The 19,837-nt window shown below is 35.6% G+C and overlaps 1 protein-coding gene across 1 annotated transcript in view; it reads right to left on the bottom strand.

The window, feature by feature from the left end:
- The window catches only part of SYNE1 (spectrin repeat containing nuclear envelope protein 1), a 255,963-nt gene that overhangs the window by 158,624 nt on the left and 77,502 nt on the right, over positions 1-19,837 (bottom strand). The window contains exons 41-53 of the mRNA XM_074162789.1: positions 18,882-19,032; positions 17,105-17,263; positions 16,161-16,343; positions 14,272-14,373; positions 12,334-12,537; positions 11,166-11,373; positions 10,335-10,447; positions 9,425-9,630; positions 8,224-8,379; positions 6,496-6,787; positions 5,647-5,819; positions 3,688-3,997; positions 220-384 (exon numbers count right to left, since the gene is read on the bottom strand). Of these exons, the coding sequence (XP_074018890.1) occupies positions 220-384; positions 3,688-3,997; positions 5,647-5,819; positions 6,496-6,787; positions 8,224-8,379; positions 9,425-9,630; positions 10,335-10,447; positions 11,166-11,373; positions 12,334-12,537; positions 14,272-14,373; positions 16,161-16,343; positions 17,105-17,263; positions 18,882-19,032 (2,422 nt within the window). The remainder of the gene's footprint in view (positions 1-219; positions 385-3,687; positions 3,998-5,646; positions 5,820-6,495; positions 6,788-8,223; positions 8,380-9,424; positions 9,631-10,334; positions 10,448-11,165; positions 11,374-12,333; positions 12,538-14,271; positions 14,374-16,160; positions 16,344-17,104; positions 17,264-18,881; positions 19,033-19,837) is intronic.

Raw genomic sequence — 19,837 nt, 5'->3', positions numbered from 1 at the left:
TGGCTAACTGAGGTCTGATTGTACTTTTACTCCACTAGTTTAATATGGGAAGGGAGGAGAAAACAAAACATAGCTTAGAAAGCCTGCTTTCAGCTCGCTGCAATGTAATCACAGTTTCAAATACACAAAGAGCAAGATCCCACAACTTTTTTGCTCTGGCCTATTTTAGAGCATAGGGTCTGAATCTCAGATGAAATCATGAAACCTGAGTTATCTTACATTGATTTTGGCGAGCTTTTTCTGTATGGTTGATGTATCTCCAGATGTATCTGACCAGCGGTGCAGCTCTTCCTTTGCAGAATGGAGCCAGTCTGTGAATTCATGCACAGCATCAAGGTATAGCAAATGATCTTTCACAATATCTTCCACTTTCCTCATTTTCTCCTATCGTTTAGAAGAAAAAAAAAAAAAAAAGACCATTAAAGTGCGTAAATACCAACCTGGCTTTAAGCATACTGTGGTATAGGGTGCTGATCTGAGTCTATAGCATCCATTTGAATGTTGAATAGAGCAGCCGAACACAGTGCTACACTGCACAAGGTTTGGTTAAAGTTGGTCTGGACAGGCATGTTCTGCTCTAGCAAAAGATTAAGAAGTTTTCTGAAAATATACACAAAAATGTACTTTAACACATTCTTTAACACAAAATCTATCATTTAATAGATGTCAAAGCTGCAGCTGTGCAACTCTGGCATGCTTTTCCCAATACCCCCTGGAGAGGGTCTTACAGATCACCCATGAGCCATCCCAGGGAGCAGCATACTGCCAGAATCATAGCTCTTATGTAGAAGTACCGAGTCACTATAAATGCTAGGCGCAGTCACAGGGATGTCCCATATGAAGATCACAAAGGAGGACTTCCGCTGCTCAAAGTGCAAAAGATTCTTATGGTGCTGAGTCCCATTTTAAGCACCAGATCAGAAGTGATGGCTGTCGCCAGCCACCTGCTTTGCAGCCCTGGAGGATGCTTTCCCTGACGCAGACAAACAACAGCTTATGGCTCCATCTCAGCTTTTTAATGTAAGCTTAAAGTGGGGCCAGTTTACCTTACTATGAAAAGGTGAAATAGTGTACTGGTCTAGTACACTGTTTGGTTTTGGTTTTACTAAGTAGTTTTATTCCTATATTCTTGTGAACTAACACTGCGGGACTGTTTATCAAAACTAACCAAAAGTGAACTGAGCTAATCAAATAAGTTTTTAGTCCTGTGTGGATACTATAGATCTAAGTGTTCTTAAATCACTTTCAAACTAAAACGCTTACTTATGAATTAAATTCCAGTTATTTTTATTTTTGAATAACTCAACATTGAACTAATGCTTTTAGAAATTAAGTTAGATTAATAAGCCCTACTGTTCCCTCTGAAAATAATCATCATAATTTCTCAGACTGTGTCAAACCAACTAGCCAATGGATGGGTACTAGCTAAACAAAAATGACCTGAAGTAAATCCTCCAAGTTTTTACATCTTAATGCATTTTATGCAACAACAGAGCAAGAAAATGTCCACGTGCCTGACTCTAAACAAAATAGATAGCTCCCTGTCCTGGTTTGAGTGGAACAGGACTAATTTCTCTTCTAATGCCTGGGAAAACTGCACTTTTAGAAGACTCTGATGTCTGTATTTGTGAAAATATTTACTTTATAGGCAGCTATGGTATGTGGGTTTCAATGTCTCAGTGTTTTCGAGTTAGCCAGGTGCAGGGACGAGGAGGAGCGAGACCCAGGCACTTGACCCAGGCTGGCCAACAAGATTATTTCATACCAGGAACATCACATTCAATATAAATTAGAAAGTTTGCTGAGGAGTTTCTCTCTTCTATGATGGCTGCAATCCTAAAAACGTCCTGCCCTGATGCCAGACCACTGAGGCCTCCCCTTCCTCCCAAAACTGTAGTGCTCGCAGTGTCTGACATTTGCTGTCTACAGCGAGGAATGCATGGCTTCCTACTGATATGATTGGCTGAGTATAATCTTTGTATATTTTATACTGGTATCAGGATCAATACTGGGTTTTTTTTTTTTAGTATTATCAGTGTTAATTATTTAGTCTTATTCTATTAAATCTGTTTACTTCAGCCGTCAGGTTTCCTTGATTTTTCCCGATTCCCCTTCCTGGGTGGGGAGGGCTCATTGGGTAATAGAATAATTGTCTAAATGATAATAAATTGTTGTGGGTGCCTTAAACCATAGCACTCCCTAAAGAAGCAAAAGAGCCCCAAGAAAGACAACTGCACACCTTTGTTTACTTTGCTCACACCAGTAGAGGGGGAGAGTGGAGGCAAAGTGCAGCTTTAGTTGGTCTCTTCTGGTGGCAACAGCTTCTACCAGTTGCACTCAGTGTTGTGCTCTCCCAAGGGAAAGATTGCAAAGCTTAATTAAATTTTTGATGAATAATGTTTTTAGAAGAACACTTCCATGCTCACGTATGATACTCTTTTCACACAAGTTTAAAAGCATTGTATTGAGTGAGACAGTAATCTTGGTATTGCTCCAGATTTAACACCACTGAAAGAAGTAGAGTTTTATGAGCATGAAACTGTACTGATTGTCTAGAAACCAGATTCATAGCTTACTATATCCAGGAAAAAAAGAGAGCAAAAGTTCATCATAAAACCAAAAGACTGACAAATTACAGACTTATTATTAATTGGTAATTACAGACTAGATACATCTGAGAGAGCTCTAATATCTACGGTCTATCTTTAAAGCAATGAAACAATGGCAATAATATTATATCTTATTCCCAAAATTAAAAAAAAAAATAAAATCCAAAACCAAACTACATGGTTCTACATGACGATTTTCCTAAATCAAGTTTAGTAAGAAAAATGCAGATTTTTACTAAAGAGGTAAATTCATATGCCCTAGATTTAACATTTTTCCTAATAGATAATTTGTTAGATTTTCCACTGAATTTTTACTCTGGTAATATTTTTACATAGACTATAGATTAATTACCTACAGGCCATCCACACTATTCTCAGTACATGAAAACCTGAATCACACTTCCATGAGATTACTGAATTCACAGTGCTTGCTTCAGCTTCACATTAGCCTGTTTTTACGTGGCCTTTTCCTGATACAAACTTTCCCGTGACCTGAGAAGGTGGAGACTAACTCAGAGCTAGTGTTCCTGAGATGATCTGGTTGGCAGAAGGTCTCAGTGAGCTCACGTATCTTTCCTTAGAAACCAAACTGAATACCTGTATAGCATGTGCACTGCTTAGTGGCTTGGAGCACCACAAAATATAAGCATATATCTTTCTGTCAATAGGATTCCTCTTTCTGACAATATGTTTTCTGCTCAGGGAGGCATTTCATTCTTCCTGTTCTAGGGAAAAAAAAGTGCTAAGAATGAATGTAAAATAATTAGATGAAAATAAATCTGGAAGAATGTCAAAAATATTGTTGAATATATGCATGTAGGAATAAAATATATACCCTTCACTTTTCAAAAATCATAACCATACCAATTTCAAACCCCAATACCTATTTCGAATTCCAGTGAATTTTAGTAAACTACGTCCAACTTTTTTTTATTAGACTCAACCATAACAAAAAGCAAGAATATTCAAAGTCAATCCTTTAATTACTAAAAAATTACGAAAAACAAAATTTTAGCCTTATGTACAGATGTTTAAACATTTTACTTACTTTAAATGGAGACCTTGGCCTTTGTCTTACCTTAGCTACAGTAGTGATGTCATTAAACTGTGTTTTTAGTTCTTCTTGAGCTGCTTTTCCAAAAGAATCATCCTCTGTTTTTTCATACAGTTCTGCAGCTTTTTCAGTGAGTTGCTGTAAATCACCAGAGTGATCCTCTATCTCAGAAACAATAGCCTGGAAGTGGTCCAGCTGAGCAAACTTCTCCTTCAGACCAATCTGTGGTTCTAAAGGCTGTTCCACTTTGTGATCCAGTTTCTCTAACCACTGCTCCAGCTGATTTTTCCTTTCCAGATATTCATTCCACTGGCTAATGACAGTCTCTAGGCAGCTTACATTAAAAGAAACATACACAGTACAGATGAGAACTTTTGAAAAGTCTGAAAAAAAAGTTTGCTTATACCTTAATTCTTACACTGTCTGTAGCTATGTATAAGATGTTTAGAATATGCTTTTTCCTCCATCTTGCTTTAGTTTTCTGTGTCGACTTACATCCAGGCTATTTTAGAATTTCCGTGTTCTTTGGGCTACTGCATATAACCTGATACAGCTGCTTTCCTGTTACAGGTTTCATGAACAATCTGTCTGTCTTGGACTAATGAAAATCACATTTCAGTGTCTGTCCAGCAAAGTAAAATATAGAGCATTACTGGAGTTCTTTATAGTCAGAGTAATAAAACGTACAGCAATCTATGAAATTATTAAGAGATTAAGAGATATTCTGGCAAGTTTTGGAAGAAAAAATCAATTACAGATAGTCTCATTTACAATTTAGAAGAAATACTCGCTTCTGCTACTCCTAGTAGATCACCAGATTTCTCTGGGATTTGTGTTGAGGAAAGTAATTCTCATTCCACTGGATTTAATGATAGACATGAGTGTGGTAAAGGATTTAATTCAAAATGTAATGGCATAGCCTAATGTAAATAATATTTTATGACACAAAATGGATGAAATTAGAGTGAAATCTTAAAGGCAGCCCATTATAATTTTCTACATATAATTATATTAAAATTTTGAAGTAAGAAAGTGGCACCACTTTCAATTTAAAACTTCCAATTTACCTATATCATGGCTCCCACTATTGACAGCTGATATTTAGGACCCAGTTACCCTAGCACTCAGATTACCTACAGTACAGATCTATGACATCTCTGATGCAGATCTCTGAGTTTTCTTATGCAGGGAAAACTTTATTTTCATTAGAGAACTAAGGAAGTATGATCATGCAGAAGTTCATCAAGGGGCCATTTCTAACTGGTAATGACTGGGATGATGGAACAGAGAGTGCTTTTAAAACCCACAGAAGAAAGCAACCAGGAAGCAGCTGCAGCTAGTTGGACAACAGGATTTAAGTGTCAGATGTTCTTAAAAGAAATTTAAAAAAGATGGAATTTGATGTTGAAAATAATGCTTTACTTAGGAAGGAAAAATCAGATATGCCAACACAAAATTGGGGATAACTGTCTAGACTTAATACTGTGAAAAAGCATTTGGAGATAGTAGAGGATAAAGAAGTAAACAAAATTCAACAATATGACACTGTTGGGAAGAAAGGAAAATCTCATTCTCGAGTGGATTAAGAAGAGTGTTGTATGAAGGAAATGGAAAGTACCGATATTCTATTCAGAACTAATAAGATCTCAAATACAGCAAGAGGTCAGCCCATTTTCAGTTATCTTTTAAGAATAATGTAGATAAAGTAGTGACAGTCTGCAATCCCCTGAAAAAGAAACAAGGATGAAAGAAGTCCAGAAACTATCAGTACTGAGAAACAGAGAAACATCAGTCTGTCTAGAACAGAGATGATGGAGGCCTTCTAATGCATACAATATTCTCACACAGGCAGTAAGAAAACCTTTCCATTTCCACCAAGGTTAAGGCAAGAAGAAATCACCTTTGCAACGAATGTGCTTTAAGGTGCCACTCTTTGTAAGCAAAGGTGGCAGGGTCTGACCTGTGTTTTCCAAGGAGTTTTACCTCTGCCAGTTCACTGATGTGCTAATGATGTCATTCCACACGTCCTTCAGTGTCTGAAGCTCGGTTTGTATCACCTTTTGTCCTTCCTCATTGCTGCTTCTAAGTGCTTGCTCCCCTTTGCCAATGGCCATGTTCAGTTTAACATCACCATCACCTTTGAGTAAGAGGATCTCCTGTGAGGCAAAGTAAGTCAAAATATCAAATGCAATTTGCTGAGATGAAAGCTGTTATTCTTTCAACAGTGGACACCATCTTCTATGAGCTCATTTATCCTTGACAGCCATGCCTACTATGAATTCCTAGGCACCATTTCTTCTAAGTACCTTGCTATGTACAAGTGAGCCAGCAGTTTTCCCCGCAGCCATACAGGTTTTTTCACTGCATTGGTCACCCTGAAATGTTCTTCACATTGCAGTAGACAATGAGTAGGTCAAGCACTACACAGAAGTACAGTACCACATAGCTAGAAGATATCTCCAGAAAGCCTATGGCTTCCTAATAAGAAGCTTGCCTAACCTGTTCCTGAAGACCTCCTGTGACGGCTATGTCACAGCCTCTTTTTGTCAATTATTTCCAGGCTTCCCCTCCATTAGAAAGCTTTTTGAACCCCAATGCGCATTTTTATAGTTTGTTATTCCTTATTAAATGTAATACCTGGCACTGTCTCCATTAATCTTCACCCTGTTTTTCAAACTCCAGCTCCTAATTTGTCACTATCACCTTAAATTCTAATCTTCTCCTTCATAAGCGTAAAAAGAATAAAATACAAAAAAATATTCATTATCCACTGATGTAGCCCACACCCAATGTTAAACTTCATGTGTATTCTCTAGTTGAATCCTTCTTTACCTGAATTTGTGCCAGTCTTCTCTCTAGTGTTGCTTTGCTACCAACAGTGCTCTCTGAAGATGCCAGTTTATTTTGAACCTCTTTCACCCATGACCACATACTCTGTAATGCCTCCTCCAAAGTGAGATGCTCTTGGAGTGCAAGCTGACATGTTCGTAGCTTCTCCTTGACAGTTTTGACCATATTTTGATAGCTGGTGAGATGTTGAGAGGCCAGGCGCACTTCTCTCCCTGCACCATGTCCTTCTTCGTTTAAAGCCTGTGCCATTTGGGACAGCTTGTCAAAAGATTCCCTGAAAGAAAATATTGAGACTGAAAATCAGTTTCAGAAATCATATAGTATCATAGAATCATAGAACTGTCTAGGTTGGAAGGGACCTTTAAGATCATCTAGTCCAACCATCAACCTAACTCTGACAAAAACAAAACACCGCATCACTAAACCATGTCACTAAGCACTATGTCAACCCGTCTTTTAAACACCTCCAGGGGTGGTGCCTCAACCACTTCCCTGGGCAGCCCATTCCAATAACCTGATAATAACCTCCAATAACGCTGACAATAACCCTGATACTGGTACAGCAATTATCAGAAGTTATGAAGGTTGCTGACATAATCATCTACTCCACCAGTGACAGAGTTCATAGTTAACAGAAAAATTAGCTGGGAGAGAATGAAAGGAAATATAAGCAGTGTGTATTGATTAATATCTTTACCCATGTACACTGCCATTTCTTGCAGATTTTGGTGCTCAAAATGATCACAGTGAAATCTTTGTGTTGCACATTTGAATTAAAAATTGTCTTAATTTTCTTTTTGTCTGTCAGACTTTCCATTTCTATATGAACTGCTACCTTTTTGTATCTGTCAAATCTTCTAAGAAGTTTATAGTCTTTGACAGATAGGAAGTCATGCTGGAAAGGTCAGGCTGTTTGTCCAGTATTAGACACTGACTCTGGTGTTCAGTACAAGGGTCAGTAAAAGAGATTAAAAATCTGGGTTTGTACAGCCTCAGTTAATCTCAATCTACTGGATCACCCTTGTTCATACCCTGTGATTACATGGAATTTACATCAGACCAAAATGTCTTGCATCAGTCTCCAGGGGATAGGTAGAGACTGGGTGTTTCCTTTTAGCATGCTGTGAGGCTTGAACAACTGACTGCTATTTCTGTTCTGTCTCCACTAACCTACTACTAATAAAAAAAGAATATGAAAAACCACTGTGTACTAAAAAAGGCAATTACTTCATCATCTGTTGGCTAAGTCTAAATTCTAGAAAGATTTCACAGCCAACATGGATGTTATTTGAGCTCTTTTATAAAGTTAGCCATATGGGAAAGGGGACTCTGCTAACCTGTTTGGATCTCAGTGTCGCAGGACAGAAAGAGAAAAAAAGATTTAAAATAAATATACTGATAAGTGCAATTTTTACTATTACTTTCACAAGGAATATTTTTAAGATTTATTTTTTTTAGATGATATTTTTCAGTTTCCATTTATTAATGAAGTAAGATAAGCTTTTCTTAATGAAAAATGTATCAACATCAAATTTTGGAGTTGGCTTCAAATTCCAATTTCCTTAAAACTGGAAGTATCTGGATTCAGCCTCTTTCCACAGAGTATGTTGCAACACCTTTCTCTATCTTTCACAAACACATTTTACCCCAACACTGTTGCCTTAGCAGATGAAAAAGTGAGAGTATTTTAGGAAATGTATTTCATACTACCTTGAATTCAGTAACTCTTCCAGGAACTTCTCCACTTTCTGTACCTCCTTTTTCTTCTCAGGAATAAGCTGTTTGCACTCTCCTAATGCTTCTGTGCTTATTCTTTCTTCCATGTCATGTATCCACAGGCCAAGTTTCTTGTGCTGATCTTCAAAGCTACAGAACAGATAAATACTCCCTTAAAAATATTTCTCAGGTGGAGTAAAGTTCGTAGGAAGTTAATTCAGTTCTTTCAATATCCACAAGACCAGGAAAATAAAGCTACATATCAATTTCATACTTCAAGAATAAGAGTTGTACACAAAACATAATTGCACAGTGACTACTAATCTAAAAATATTCAGCAGCTCTCTAAAAATGTTCAGCAAAATCATGGGAACTACAGTAAGAAAAATTTAAAGTGACAGTGCTTTTATATATTACTAGATGCAATAAAGGCAGACCAAAAAGAAAGCTTTTTCTAAATCCTTATAATGATTTAGTCTAAAATTACAAAATGGGTAAAAATGGGCTTTAACTCTGTATTGACACTTACAACACCTGAAGTGATGTGCTTTTAATTTCTTCAACAGAACGTAGCTGGAATTTCAAGCACTCAGAACTCAGCAAAAACAAGTTCTGGCCCTAAGTTTGAAAACCTTTTCCTTACATGAAGGCACACCATCTCATCTTGCTGTTTTACCCATTACTGCTACACTAACATTGCTTTCAATTAGCAACAGCTTTGAATCTAGTTATACCTAAAAATATTTGAACTCCAAAAATTCCAGTCCCAAGTAATAATTAAAGGGTGGTTTTTTTATTAGCTCCTTAGGAAATATGTCCATCTGGAATAGGATAGGACAGACGCATGCTGTGTAAGAAGCATACTGTTGTCAAACCCCAGGACAGAACTTGAAAATTCATCACACCTTTTTCTTCCAGGAAATTGCATTTAAATTATTGAGATCCCAGCTGCTGAGTTGGGATTGCATGAGCTACACAGATCTTCTGCATATATGATCCTGACCTTCCATTCTGTAACCAAATCATGCAAGACCTGTTGCTTTGTTTTTAGCAGAGAAATTAATTTTCTTGTAAATATTTCCAAAGGAAAAAACAAACAGGACTTGAGTAACTGAAAACAATTTCAAATTGTGGCATGTATTTCTGAAGCCGGACAATTTCATGCAGTCCATCTGTGACTACTGGTATTACTCACCTTCCCAGGTGTGAGGCACAAGCTTCCAGGGCCTTCTTATCATTCAGACACTGGTTGAGGAATTCCTGGAAGTTCTGGTTAGACTTTGCTATTTGCTCCTGAATATGGCTTACAACTGGTTTGGGTAAGCAAGCATACAAATTTTCTCCTTCCTTGCAGGCAGCATCTAACTTGTTCCGTCCGTCGCTAACAGAATCCAGCACACTCTGTGTAATGAAACACAGTTTAAACATGCGTGAATCAATAACTAAAGATAAGCAATATTTCTATTAGAAGAGGTCAGATTTCCCCAATAAGATGAGAGCCATGTCTAGCCATGGAAAAAAATTCTAAGCAGGTAGTTCAAATAAAATTTTATTAAGTGGTGCTACAATTCACAGAGCTCAATTTTCCTATTTGATTTCAAGGTCTTTCTCTGCATAGTTTAGTCATGTCCTGAGGAGGTTATACATTTCAGGAATTAGGGATGTTTGCAGTAGGTGTCTGCTATTTGTGTTCTGTCTCATTGAAAATCTACACAGATAAGCTTTAACGTATCAGTGTTTAGACTGAATAGACTGAAAGACTGAATGAGACTGAATGAATAAGACTGAAAGAATGAATAAGCAATACTGTAAGAAAAAGCAGGAAAAGGAAAAAAAGGGAAAAAAAAAGAAAAAAAGATTAAAAATCAGAAACAAGAATACTTGTTACACATAAACCTTCCAGAAATTTAATTCTGATCTCAGAAAAGTGAACACAGTTTCACTGTATTCCTTCTATAGTACATATTGCCCTCTTAAAACATCCTTACATTACCTTTTTGGAAACAAAACCAATAAATATGATAGCATCTATGAATTATTTTAGAGATATAATTGGATACATGTAGTTAATTGCTAATTACTGTTTTTTAATTTGTTCACTATACCTGCAAGTCATGTAGCTTTGCCTCTATGGCTTTGCTGTCTCCAGACCTGTCAGATGATTCTTTTACTGCAGCCTTCACACCAGAAAACCATTCCTGGAATTCTTGCATAGAATCTTATTTAATAAAAAAAATATAGAGAAGAGAATACTTGTTAGGAAGCAGCATTATCCATGATACTATACAGCTGTCTTCCACAATTCTTTTATCCTTCAGGAACAGTGTTTAAAAGCTAAAAGGATGAGTCTCATTGCCTTCAATGACCTTGGGGAGTGGGATTTGTTTCACAAAAAGTTAGATGTTTCCACTGTAAACATCCAAGTTTGAACAGTCACAATAGGCTCCGCTTTATAGTCAATGGGAAAAGACAGGTATTTTCAGTCCATGATATGTCCCAATTTAATGTTATATAATATCTAGATTATTATTTTAATTTATAAGATTAAAAATTGCCTACTTTCCACTGACTATCCAGGGAGCCCAGGGAATACTTCAGATGGGGACTTTTACATTATAAACATCTCCATTTGGTTATATACATCTTTTTATGGCAAATACACTAAGTGTACGTATGCAATAGAGATGTATACCAAGAGTGAAGAAAGGTCACGTTGAGCTTGCCTTTCATGCATATTACGTGTTTAAAGTTGAATTCTGTTTTTTGTAAAATGCTTTTTTTTGTAGCAGTTATCAAATGAACATTTTGTAACAGGGCTTTTTAAAAGGCTCCATACAAAAATAAAGTTGTAATTGCAAGTGACATCACTGGAAACTCTGGCAGACTCCCGAATGATTCATGGCTAACGGTTCATATTAACAAGCCTGAAGACTCACGGAGGAAATGTTTTTCCAAGGACTCTTGCATGCTGGCCTGGGTTCTGGAACACAGCAGATTCACACCTTCATACTTCTTTATTAATGAAGTGACAGTGCCACCAAGAGTTTCCAGCTCTACAGAATGGTATTTGCGACACAGGCTGTTGAGGTTCTCACGGATTGAGTCAATGCTGCTCTGCTGAAGCTGAAGGTCTTTTTGTGTTTCCTGAAAATGAAGTTACAATACAAATATGCCATTTGTAAAGAAACAAGAGAGCCCTCTCTTTTCCTCAAGCACTCCTGCTCCTCCCATATGCTGTATCCTCCTATGGTCTATTGCAAGTCGTAGACACAATGGAGGGAAGAAGTACTGGAGCATGTTTCCTGAATTTTCCAAGTGAGATGAAACCTTGAAACTGAAAAGCCATCACAGAAATGTGAAAAATGCTGTTTCTCATGGTTTACTACTCTTAAAAGTTAAGTAAATAAATTTCAAGGCATATTGAATAGCAATAGTTATTTTCAGCAAATTCTGAAGGTGAGATGCAACCTGACACTGGTGTTTGGTGGGACTTCTGAATGAAAGGGAGCTTTCATCTGACTAGAGAGGAATATTTGCTTGAAAATTAAATTTGAATTGGCTAGTATGTCAATGTTAACATACTCACACTGAAAAAATCTCTATGTGGTTTGTCATGGTATGATGTGCATAATTGTATGCAATCAAGAGAGCCCTAGGATGTAGAAAAAAGAATTACTATATATGAGCACTAAGGACTTCTGAGGTAGAATTTTGTGTTAAGATTGAGTTCAGTCCAGGCTCTTTTACTGTGGTGAGTTATAAGTTCATAATTTATATTGCAAGGGAGTCAATGGACTTGTAAACATGCTGGAGTAATGACTATAGAGTTCAATGTAACAAAACCGGTTCTTGTCACAACAAATACCATATCATTCATTATAATTTTCTAAAAGGTTTGTATAATGTTAATAGATCAGAACTTTTGTTCATTGGTAGAACTTCTTAAAGAGCATCACTCTATTATTTGCTAATATTCTAGAAGCTGTGTAGGAGATACTTATTTTTTATCAAATGAAAATAAAGTACAATGCTTAGCAAAAACTCTGATAAAACCCCAAAGATCACTGCATAAGAAAAAGCATATTCATTTTCTTCAGCACTGACCTTCACTTTACTTAGAGCTTCAGGATCCAGTTCACGTGCGCAGCTTAACAGAGTCTCTTCCACTTCCATTAACCAGTCTGTCATCTGATCAATAGACTTCTGTAACTGCATCTTCTGAGCACTGAAATCTTTCAGTGTCTCTTTTGCTGTTTCTGACATTTCTTTGACGTGATCCAACTTCTGCCTCAAGTCTGATTCTATAAACTAAAAGCAAAATGTTATGTATTAAAGCATTTAGATAAAACATTTATTATGGAAAAGTTTTATTGAAAAAATGGAAGGTAGTAAAGTGACACACTGATCATTTTTCTCTCTTTACATCAGCAACTAAAGATACTTACATAAATACAAAATATCAACGATTCAGGATTATGTCTTAGAGATACAGTAATCCAAAGAACGGTTACTAACTTATAAAAAGCCAGACTGCAAACTGTTGAAGTTATTATCCACTTCTGAAAAACTAAATAGTCGATCTTTTTTTCCTTTTCAAATTTTCCATATATACAGAACATGACCTAAACACAACTAGCTCCATAAAAAGAAATATCAATTGGTGAGATTTAAGAGCACCGAGGCTTAAAGTATCTCAGTGTAAGGCAGGTTAAAATTGAAGACAAAAACTTATAGTAGATGTTAGCTGTGCACATATTACTAATAAAAAGTAAATCAAATCAGTCATAACAGGATTGTGTTTATACATGAGAAATTACTGCAAATTCTATTAAGGAATTGTTTATGTTCTTAGGATATGAACTGATCATGCTGAGTTTATTTAGCATTTGATTGTTGGAAAATAATTTGGGGATTTATGCTTAGTTTTTGAGGCTTTAGTTTCAAATTTGCATTTATATATTAACAATTATTTTATTATAGGTCTGCTTTAAATACTTTTATTGTATTTATCATATTTAGTAGTTGGAAATAGGTGTGTGTTGGTTAAAAGTGATAGTCTGCAAAATAATTTGCTCTAAATTTCACTCTATAAATGGACAGATATTTGTTATGAAACATATGAATAAACCCAAATTTTCTGAACCTCTCACGTAAAGGAAGAAATTTGGGAGAACATAAGCAGTTCCATATAATTTGTAAATCTCTATACTGTAGGGTTCTTGACCCATATCTAATTAGTAATTTAGGCTTATGTATATGGTCACAGCAAAACGGGGAGAAGGCTTGAGTGTTATGTTAAGTTCTGTTAAAATCTGATAAATGGTTTTGAAATAAATATCTATTGAGCTATTTCCCTGCCTGTGGAAATGGCAGAAGTCAGCTTGTCCTTTAAAACTTCTCACATTGAAAATGATTAATCTCACATACCAATTTCCATTGGAAATCAAACATCCAAAATAGTCATACGTTGGTTTTGCATCTGCCCTATAATATGGCCAATAATAAAAGTTCAACAGCTCACCATCAGCGTTCATGTTTTACCCCTCTCTTGTAACATGTAGGTCAGTGCACTAATTTCCATCCACTAAAGAATACTTTTGGTTTGATAAAGCAAATGAACATATTTTACTGCATTATAATTCTTTGAAAGACGCAAACAATGTATGCACTCGCATATGATATGGCTTAATGTTATGCAGTATAGGGAGTATTATCTGTCTCATATCTCATCAGCTACCTATTTACTATTAACTATTAACTATTTACTCTATTTACTATTTACCTATTAACTATTTACTCTATTTCAATCAAGTTAAAAATACATTCACAACTCTAATGTGCAATTACTTTTGGCATACTTTTTTGAGAAAAAAACAAAGTTAACTCAAGAAATATGAACGAAGAATAGTCACGATACATATAAATAATGCTGTATCTGTCACCTTGAAAGAAAAAGGCAGTACATGAAAGACGGAAATTTCAGGAGGAGTTTCCTCTTAGTCATTTGAGCACAGTCTGTGATTACCAATATCTTTATTTTACCTGGAGATCTGCAGGAGGCTCTTGGCTATGGGTCAGTTCTTTGAGATCTGAAATTTTGGAACTAAGCTGCTCCAACTTCAGTTCATTATCCTTGACTTCAGACTGTAAAAGAGATGTGATCAAAGTTTCATACCAAACTAAAAGAAGGTTTTAGATCTTCAGAAGGATGCACCATCAATTGCAAAAATGAAAGAAAATGTAAACAGTTTAGCAACCAGAGGGAAAACACTTGTTCTATTAGTTTTCTTCTCTAAAAATCTCCTATCTCTTTTCCTTTATTCGACTCAGTTCAGAGATTTTTTTCCCATCCATTAAAATAACCACACACATTTTTAGCACTTAAAATGCGCTAACAGCTTTATTTTCTTAAAACTGGCTGAATAAAGATGGGAATGTCATTGTTTATTCGACTGGAAAAATCTACTGTGGTTGTTAGGTTCCACTTAATGGCATGCAGAGTATAATACATGTGCTCTCTGGTTTTTATTACAAGGAAACGAGCTCTCTGAAAAAAATTAGCCACAAATAAATTTTAACCTTAAAAGGGAATTTAAAAATGCTGCTATATGTTCATTGACATATCTGGGCCTTGTATTTATTGTGGTCATATAGATCCAAGTTATAAAAAAAGATTCTACTTTCTAAAAAATGATAGAAAAGTGAAAGAGAAAATCATAATTTATATAATTGTAGTTCTGAAGTATTAGGCAAGTAATTGGCGCCTGTATCGTCTTACCCAAACTTTCTTTTCAAAAAAATTCAAACAGATCACTCCAATTAAAATATTGGACAGTGGATTTTAGGATTAAATTGCTTCATTTAACATCTGCCCTGAATGGTAGAAGTTCAGGTAGCCCCAGAAGAATCCTCAGGGGGTATTTTGTGCTAAGGAGGATATAGTATTAGGTGACTGATCAAGAAAGAAACCACTGCTATGGACCATATAAAAGGTACCCTAATTATTTCTGTCCATGCTCATATATTTCTGATTGCTGAAGTGGCAGGACCCTTCTGTCAGTGATCTGCCTTTCCGCTTGCCTTCACAAAAGAAAGTGCAAAAAAAGTATTATGGACTATGAATTCTGTGACTGCAAATGTACACACAGTGCTCATGTCTTCCGCTATTCTAGCCCTGTTGTGAATCAGGTACACCTGTGGTTTGGGTATTAATAGCAATGAATTTAGGTGGTCTGATCGCTATACTAATCAGAAAGATGTTAGATAAAGCTTATCCTGAGCAAAATACTGATTTAGCACCATTTCACATTCTGTCATACTACTTGTATATGTTCATTGTGCATCTTTGTGAGGACATCACCTATTTCAAATGAAGTAGAATATGGCTGATCTGCTGTATATTTTAAGCCAATAGAGGCAGAATACATCCTGAACATTGGCTAGATTTCTAAAACAGTTTAACAGTATCCAGAAAAGGAAGATCTCATCTTACAGAAATTAGTAAATTAGAAGGTGACTTTAAAATTTGCTCTCCAGTTCAGCATATATTTTTTATTGTCTAGAGAATCTACATTCTTATATGAGATTTTAGAAATTACTCATTTTTTGCTTAACTTCAGTTGAAGTTGTCTAAATTTCCATTAATTTCTACTGGAAGAGAGTTAAATCCAATGCCATGCTTCTTAAAATTTTTGTGCTTGTAAGAACACATTATCATGTCCTGCTAGAACCAAAATAACTAGGGAGCTTAAATTTAGTAAAAGATGAGCCGTTCTTGTTTCTGTCAGAAGCAAACAGCTTCAAAAAAGGTCTGTAATGCTGTCAGCTAGCCACTGCTTGAACAGGGGACATGGTGGTCTACAACAGCACAGCCTGATATCACTTGAGATTTTTGTCCAGAACATGCTTATCACTGATTTATGAGTAAGCACCTGGAAGTCCTTCAGGAAGCCCTCCATTCTCTGACTGTTACTCAGGTTGCTGATGCCTTCATTCAGTTGAGAAATGCACTTAGTGCACCATCCATCCATTTCATCTCCAGTTTTCAGGATGTCATCCCACAAAGACACGCTTACACCCAGTTGGTCGATGTTGCCTTCAATTCTTTCAGACACCTTTTAGGAGAGAAGAATGTATCAATACCATTCACAAATTAGTTTTATATTTCTTTATTTTGCAGCCAGTTGTATGACAAGTGCATCAGAAATAATTAGTAAGCCTAGGCAAAATAATTTTCTTAGTTAGGTCTAAATTCTTAATTCTAATTTCAATTTAGTTATCCAGATTATAAAATTAACAAAACCCATATGTGACTGGTTCTAAGAATTTGTATATTTTTTACTGGGAAAGAGTTTTATGTTTAAATAAGCTTTATCTTTAAACACAGCTACATTTATCCTTCTTACATAATGTAGGAATTTGCTAATAAAGAAGTATAAATATGAAAATGTAAAATATTAGCTTTTATATTATGTTGCTGTGCTATAATGTTGTGTTTTTCAACATATTCACTTCTTTTATGGTGTAGCTTAATACAGTTTACTACCTAAGTTATCTAGTCCAATTTACTTGGATAAAATAATATGGGCATACATTAGGTGAGAATCCAATCCAAATTTATACTCAGAAGTGTGCACTGAGAAAATATATATTAGTAACATTCATACATTGTTATAAGACATTGTTTTAAATCTATAAAATGAACGTCACAACTTTGTGCATACAATGGATGCCAAATCACTTTGGTTAAGCCTTTGAGATATACTTCAAGGTAAGCTTTACAAACAATTGCACTGTAAGATTCTAAGAAAATATTAAAACTGTAACCCAGCCCAAATTAAAAACTGTATTCAGCATATAAAGACCAGACACTTACATCTAGCCATTTGTCCACCGTACAGTCCAGATCTTTTTTTACTGCAGTGGAGTCACAGTTATGCACCCTTTTCAGTTCTGCTAACAAATGTTTTCCTTTGTTGGTGAAAGTATCCAGGTCTTTTTGTTTATCACTCAGATCGTTCTTGGCAGCTTCATGCTGTGGACATAAATATTTGCTTGTTTAATGAAGCCTTGAAAAAAGAAAGAAAAATCCAGTTCTCCAGGATTCTCTTGCCCGGTGGTATATTATGCATTTGATTACTATCATTCAGCATATCTTTTAATATTTAACTATGCCACAAAATACAGAGCAACTGACATGGTTTTCTCATGAGCATAATCAAATAGCATGATTGTTCTTATAAACAAAACACACAAGTGGGAATAAACAAAATCTGAATTTTCCCCATTGGTAACCAGCTATTTTTGGGACTGAAGGCAATCTTTTTTTTATTACTATTCTTTCTATTCTTCAGACTTTACATGTCTAAAATTGAATAATAAGAAGTCATCACTGACTAGCTAGTAACTAAATTCAGTTCTGGAATTACAGCAGGGTAAACAGAGGGTGTTGCAAACAAAATTTAGAATTGTAAAACCTGTCACTCCTAGTTACTCTGGAAAACAAAAGTACAGATGTGTTCAGAGAAGAATTAGACAAAATCTTCAGTTTGCAATTCTAGGCATAGGGAAATCTTTAAAACCATCACTGAAGAGCTGACAACATATGGAGAAAGGATCACAGTAAGAATCTCATACTTTTTTTCTTTAACAATTATAACGGAGCAGCATTAGAGATAAGCTACTAATCTGGCTGCAGTACGGCCATGTGACCATGCCTACTTTATTATGGTAGGAGTTGTGCTATTATGGTAGGAGTATTTATTGTGCTCCAACTACTTCAGGCCTAAATGTGGCCACTGTTGTAGCAGGGAATTCTCCCCAGCCCAAGGCTCACATAAGGAGAAGAATCATGTGGAAGTTACACACATTTCTTTCTTAGATTGGTGAGGTCTGCTCTGGCTTTCAATTCTAGTTAAAATGTCTGTTAAAAAGAGGCCATAAATACACACAGTTTAGAATGAGGTTTATACAGATCTGACTGAAGAATTTTTAATGAAGAACTCAATAGGTTTTCAAATGAAATTACCCTTTGAATGAATGGAAGGAATTTCACTCAGAACTGTTTTTGCTGACAGGCTGATGGATAGCAGAATTTAGAATTTTAGAAATATGATCCAGTGAAATGAAAGGAATGCAGGGATCCAAATTCCTTATCTCTGTTTAATGGCCAGTATCTAACATTGTACCCCATGTAATAAGTCATCTTAGGGAAAGTGGCAGACATAAGAATTGCAGTCATCAGAAATGTGTACAATTCTTTTCCTTTTGTTGACTTTTATCTATTTAGAAAATTACCCAATATGGAAAAACATTGAAGTATATTGACTGGAAATATCCTCTCATACTATGATAGGAATATATTCTCAAAGTATTTTATATAAAGAGCAGATAACATGCTTTCCCTATAAATCACCTTTTGCATTTCTAGGTGTTAAAATTGTAAATAGCAACAATCAAATACACATTAATGGATCCCACCAAAATGCTGAAAGGACTATATTAGTACAACTTTAACCCTGAATATCAGCATGGCAAGATTCGACAGTAAATTCAAGGAACTTTAAATGCAGCTCAAGGGTACCTTTCAAACAGAAAAATCCATCTAAATCAAAGATCATTTAAATCCCTCAAACAAGAATATATGAAATTACCTTTGATAAAGCTCGCCTGACATCTTCGTGATCCTTCCAAATCGATTTGATCACAGAAGCACTGTCAGCACTGTCTATGACTTTCATTACTGTTGACTTCAAGCTCTGATATTCCTTCATCAGATCGATAAGAATGCAGGACTGCTCCTTTCTGTAATGTGAAAAGGCTATGTTAGCAGGATTTGTTGTCATATTTCTGAAGGAAAGAGAATGTAACGTAGTAATTCACCATGGGAAAATCAGGATGCAGTGCTAAACATGTTTTGGGCAGCCAAGGAAATATTATTATTTAGGTTTTACAAATCACTGTGGGTCCATACATCACAAAACATCTCTCTGAAGAGAGAGTATATGAATAGCCATCTCATATAGATCAAATATCAAAGCAACTGATGAGCAAAAGAAAGACTGAAACTGGAATTCAAGCTTCTCATGGCTTGAGTTTAGCATATTGACTGGAAAGCACACTGTAATGATGCTGGCACTCAGCTCTTTTTTTTTTTTTTTTTCTTAAATTGTTTCTTTAACATGGAGTATTTTGGGGGATAAAAAGAAGCAGAAGTAAAGACTAAAGCAATGCAAGATAAGTTTGAATACTTTGTCCTCCAATTGTCAGATGCATGCTTTTGAGTCTAAAACATTACATTCAATTTACCTGTAATTCTACTGAGAAAGGAATAATCTGCTGCTAAGAACAGGGCTAATATTTTTTCCCACCCCCTCTCCAGAAAAGCCTATTTCTGCTCTATACGAGAAAGAAAACAGTTCAAAATGATTATAATTAAATTAATAATTTAAACAAAAGATAACATTATTTTTATATTAGAAAGGAATCATGAGGTACCTGAATATCTTTCAGTTTTAGGTATAAAGATGGCAACAACTACCCCACTATGTGAAAACTGGACAACTCATTTACCATCAATAATGCATCTATAAGGCAGGGACAGCTACTT

The sequence above is a fragment of the Numenius arquata genome, chromosome 2 (assembly GCF_964106895.1).
Source record: "Numenius arquata chromosome 2, bNumArq3.hap1.1, whole genome shotgun sequence".
NCBI classification, from domain to species: domain Eukaryota; kingdom Metazoa; phylum Chordata; class Aves; order Charadriiformes; family Scolopacidae; genus Numenius; species Numenius arquata.
Note: the sequence above shows the minus strand (reverse complement) of the source record. Positions and strands in the feature narration are given on the sequence as shown.